The 5,251-nt window shown below is 40.0% G+C and overlaps 1 protein-coding gene across 1 annotated transcript; it reads right to left on the bottom strand.

Moving 5' to 3' along the window:
* Window positions 1–560: 560 nt before the first annotated feature.
* foxd2 (forkhead box D2) lies at window positions 561–2,933 on the bottom strand. Its single transcript, XM_005734108.1, has 2 exons — window positions 2,666–2,933; window positions 561–2,569 (listed from the first exon to the last, which is right to left on the bottom strand). Exon 2 carries the CDS (start codon window positions 2,469–2,471, stop codon window positions 1,368–1,370), a length of 1,104 nt encoding a protein of 367 aa, XP_005734165.1. The 5' UTR covers window positions 2,472–2,569; window positions 2,666–2,933; the 3' UTR covers window positions 561–1,367.
* Between the last annotated feature and the right edge of the window lie 2,318 nt (window positions 2,934–5,251).

Raw genomic sequence — 5,251 nt, 5'->3', positions numbered from 1 at the left:
CTTGTTCACTTTCAATTACAGACCGCCGAGGCCCGCTAATGTTCCCATTCATTTAAAGCCTTTGTAACTCGCTAGAAAATGGTCCTTTACAAGCGAGCAAGAGCCACACAAGGGGAATGCATGCCCACTGTTGCGTGATATTCGTGAGTGTTATAAACGTCGAGCCGTGTTTGAAACATTTAAAACCGAATTTTGTGGGTTTCGTTTCTCACAGTTTAAATTAGTCTTAATTTAGCGGACTGCATGCCCAGGACGCCAAATTGGTTTAATTGGTCAAATCAACACCTGAATTAGTCACATTTAGGAATTGAACGACTGATACAAACATCGTTAAAACTGTGGGTTATTCAGGTGGGCAGGATATGGACTGTAAGTGTCATTATAAATAAATAAATAAAAGTAGCTTAAATGCAATGAAATCTACGACATTTAGTTTTCAGTTTAAAAAATTGTTGCAAATATAACATGAATGCAATTCGTTATTGTTCAGTCTATGGCGTCGAGTCTGCTTGAAGGTCATCTTCCCATGCAATAAAAAAAAACATTTCTTTAAGTCACAAACATTTATTATTCTTGTCATTACAACAAAAATGACCTATGAACATTTAGGTGTTTTTCTATTGGCAACACATGACATACTGTATGCTTCACAGATTAAATTGCGAATAGGTAGGAACGAACAATTAAAAGGTTGAGAGAGGTAATACGCTCTTTAATACCAAAAGTCACATAGCCTAAGGGTCCACTGACAACATGAAATGATATTGTCACAAATTTACCATGTAGAGAGGATTCAGGGGGAGTGATAGTGGAAAAATTGTAGTGTTATTTTTTTAAATTTCAGAAACACCCCTTTGTCTCCGTGTGCTTTCTAAGTAAAAACCTGAGTTTACAGTCTCTTGTCAGCATATCTCAACAACAGTGCCACTTTTTTAATAGACACAAAATAAAAATAAAAAACAATATAAATCAGAATAAAATTCTCAATTGTATTTTGGAAAAAAAAAATCAAAAATAATCCCCGTAACCACTTAGGACAAATTTAACTTATGTTAAAATAACAGACTCCTTTTTTCCCCTCCACTGACAATTGAAGGCCACATGCCACACTGCAGGCCAGCATTATTTAAAAAGCTCCCTCTCCGAGTTTCTCTTGCTTTTGTCTCTCAATATTATACACATATTTACACCCTATAAATAAACCTGTCTCTCCTCGTACACTGTTAAGAAACTGGGAGAACAAGAAACATTCTTACTTCACGAAGAATGTTTACCCTACCTTCACAGAGGACGACGCCACAATTGATTTGTTTTCATGAAAAATATTCAGAGGGCATTCTGGCAGTCTTTTCTTTTTCTCCTATTTTTTAAAAAGGGCAAGTGTTCATATTCGGGGTTTTACTGGAAAAAGTTTGACTCTGCGGCCCAGGTTGTAATATGCTCTCCTGTGCTAAGTTCAAATGACTTGAGGCAGAGGCCAGTGCTGGGGTCAGCATGGCCAGAATCTGAGCCTGGCTTCCCGGCTGTGCGCTGTAGGAAGAAGCGGTGGAGTTGGCTGCACCAATGATATTATCAATGGAGAACGAAGGTCGACTCGGGGCGCTGGAGTCCGTCTTGAGGGGTGGCAGAGAGGGGCTTAGCTGAGGATAAAAAGGCTTTCTTAAATCGGTCCCTAAAAGGGAGGGCAGATGATGCGGCGCGGGGAATATGGAGGCTGATGAGGGCAAGGTGCAGGGGGCGTTAGGGAACGGGAAGGAACCACCTGTGTGGTGTGGGTGGTAAGGGTTGTGGGCTGCGTGGAAGTTCTGCAGCTGAAGTCCATAGTTGTATCCATACGGCGCATATCCAAATCCTGGTAGAAAGCCACCGGAGTCCCTGAGGATATCATTATTTTGGTGCCTCTTGAAGCGCTTCCGCCTGCGCAAGAAGCTCCCGTTGTCGAACATGTCTGCGGAATCCGGGTCGAGAGTCCAGTAGTTGCCCTTCCCGGGGTTGCCGGGCTCCCGTGGGATTTTCACAAAGCAGTCGTTTAGGGAAAGGTTGTGACGAATGGAGTTTTGCCACGCAGGGAATTTTTCCCGGTAATAGGGAAATCTATTGCTAATAAACTCGCAGATCTCACTCAGAGTGAGACGTTTCTTGGGGCTCTGCAGGATGGCCATGGTGATCAGAGCGATGTAAGAGTACGGTGGTTTCACAAGTGCACTTTTTCTGGGTTTGTCCCCAATCGCAGTCCCGGTCTCTGCATTGGACCCGACCTGATCTGACGGGCAGTCAGAGCTGCTGAGCCCTGGAGAGGCAACCCTCTCGGCCGTGTTCTGGGAGTAATTATCGTCCGAGTCATTGTCGAAGTTGAAGTCATGGTGGATGTACTTTCCGTCTTTTCCAACCGATATGTCACCACCAACCACATCGATGTCCACATCCTCGGACAATGCAGAGCTGTCGGACATATCCGTCCCTAAAGTCATCCTTGGAGTTGCCGCTTGTCTTCCTCCTCTCTCCCAGATTTCCTCCTGCTCTCGTCCGGTGAGGCTACAGAGCGAGAGCGCGCACACACCCTTCCTCTCTGCCTTACAACCACACAAGGGTTTTATTGCAGCTTTATCTCCAACTACCGAAATCACACATGGCTAAAATTGAAAAAGACAAATAACTCTTTGACCTGTGGATTTGGCGTGTCCTCGGAGTCCGAGTCTGGTCAAGCGGGGCCGTGCGACGCTCTCATCGAGAAAACTTCTGGGAGTCACGCGTAAAAAAATAGAGTCAAAGATCAACGATCTTGCACCGATAAGAAGTCGTGTTTTCCTCAGACACGATGGTTTCCGTCTGTGATCACTTCAAGCTTATTCTTATTGTTCAAAAACCTACTTCGGGGCATCCAAATGTCTTTTCAAAAAAGCTTTTACGCACAAGATTGGGTAGGTATCCAGCCAGACTGTCACACTATCCTCCTTAGTGCTCAAAAGGTATTTATAGGGCCACGCTGATCACGTGGTCTTTGAGTCACTGTTACCAGGAACTGGACGAAATTATCCAGCAAAAAACAATATTTGCATTTGCTCTTGAATATTATATCATATGTTAAAATGTTATACTAATAACAGAAGCACTCAAGTCTACACAGGTTGAAACGACATCAGTTGTTCCCTTGTATATGTACATATTTTAAGACCTCCAAGTGCGAAGATCTCAAATATTCTGTGCATATTTTATGCTTTATCAGAGGGAAAAGAATATAAGAAATAGGTATGTGAATGTATGTGTTAAAAGTGAAAAACTGTCTTACTGGTAGCTTCTTATTCACTTTAAAAAAAGAAAGAAAAAAGTTTCATACCTGGACATGAAGTGTTTGATTCACTTAAAGAAGACACCGTGACTTCAGGGGAAGGTGCACCACTGATGGTGACTGATCAGAAAAAAGATTATAAAATTATTATTATCATTATTGATAATAATAATAAAAATAATAAAATGATAATAATAATAATAATAATAATAATAATAATAATAATAATAATAATAATAATGCACGCATATTGAGAGAAATCAAAATTTTGAATCTGTTCATAAAGTAAAAAAGATGGAAAAGAAAAGATAATAACAATCTGCAGCTCAAGTTATTATTATTACTAGTATTGTTATAAAGCTTTTTAATTGAGGTTAATATATGAAGTAGAGTGCACAGCACTTTAAAATCCGAGTGTGAAATAGATTTTTTTTTAAATATACATATTTTACTAAAATAGTCCTCGACACGTTTTGGGGGTTTTTTTTGTTCAGTATTTTACATTTTTCTTTCGATTTTATCTAATGTAACGTAACCTTAAATCCGTTTTGTTTATTCAAGTATCCAAAGTGCTGCATAAATAAGTTGTACAAGCGGAGCATGTCTGAAAGGTTTCAGACAGGCGCATAATTCCGTGATTCAAACGAAGAAAAAATTCTCACGGGTTTAGTGTTTTCCTCATCAACAATTCGCAGCATTATTCGTGGGCATTTTTTGCATATTTTACAGTGTTACACGGGGGTATAGTGTGCCGCAACCTGCTTCAATTCATCTTCGTGAAAGGCCAGGAGCAGATGACAAAGTGCAATGTGTGCGGGCTTATTTAAAGCAGGCGGGCATTCCAGTTCATTATGGGGCAGAAACATCGAATTACTGTAATGCGTTTACATCAGCACCCCATTAATCCTAGCTACAGGTCAAACAGCAAACAGATCAGATTCATATATGTCATATTTTTTGCTTTTAGGGTGGGTTTTTTGTTTGTTTGTTTTTGGGTTTTGGCACGTCAAAGAACAAGACTTTCATGCGTTTTCGACTACACTTGTTTTCTTTTTGTTGTTTGTTGCCTTTTCTTGAACAGTGTGTGTGTGTGTGTGTGTGTGTGTGTGTGTGTGTGTGTGTGTGTGTTGTTTTTACTGATAGAGCAAGTTCAAATCGAGCATGCGTAACCTTAAACATGGAAGCGCTTGCTGATCTATGTGTCCTGCTCTCTGACCTGCCTGTCACAAGTCTTTTAAAAATCTGAAATAGACGCTCTGACACCTGCCTGACAGCTACCCAAGAGACATAACACATTAACTTATATTAGATCATTCTTACGGAACCCAAGGCCCAGCCTTAGTTTTATTCACAGATCAGCGAAAATATTGCTCATATTTGTTTATTTATTCCCTCTATTATCTTTTAAAACACCGACCATATGTCACAATGACCTGCCTTACGAACAGAAGGGGTAGCAATTCGTATTGCCTTCATTTGATAACTAATGCTGGTTTTTTACTTACAGTATAACCAATGAATTAATTATATACATATTTACGTAAAAATATTGTCAGTCTACTTAATGCTACGTGTGTAATCACGTGGAAGTAAGAAGAGTAAGAGTTACCGGAGCTTTTGAGAAGTTATCATCTTTTAAAGCTTCAGTAGGCCTTAGTTCATATTCTCTGCGACTCTCAAAAAGAAGAGGCTTATTTCAGTTTATGGTGTTAAGGCGCCCTCTGCTGTTTGCAGAGCAGTGATAATTAAAGTCTTGCACTCGCAGGTAAGACTGTGTGCTAGCTGTGACTCATTCAAGCAGCAAATCGGTAAAACTTGCACTGACTGGCAGAGGTTATTGAAACATTCTCACGTAATGAGGAAACCACTTTATACAATGCAAAAGCCTTTGTTAGAAAAATGAATATAGTTTTGTTTTTTTTATAATGCCAGAGAAGTACATAACTTCTATATTAGGCTATA

Source organism: Pundamilia nyererei, unplaced genomic scaffold (assembly GCF_000239375.1).
Source record: "Pundamilia nyererei isolate P.nyererei 1_Seehausen unplaced genomic scaffold, PunNye1.0 scaffold00056, whole genome shotgun sequence".
Taxonomy (NCBI): domain Eukaryota; kingdom Metazoa; phylum Chordata; class Actinopteri; order Cichliformes; family Cichlidae; genus Pundamilia; species Pundamilia nyererei.
Note: the sequence above shows the minus strand (reverse complement) of the source record. Positions and strands in the feature narration are given on the sequence as shown.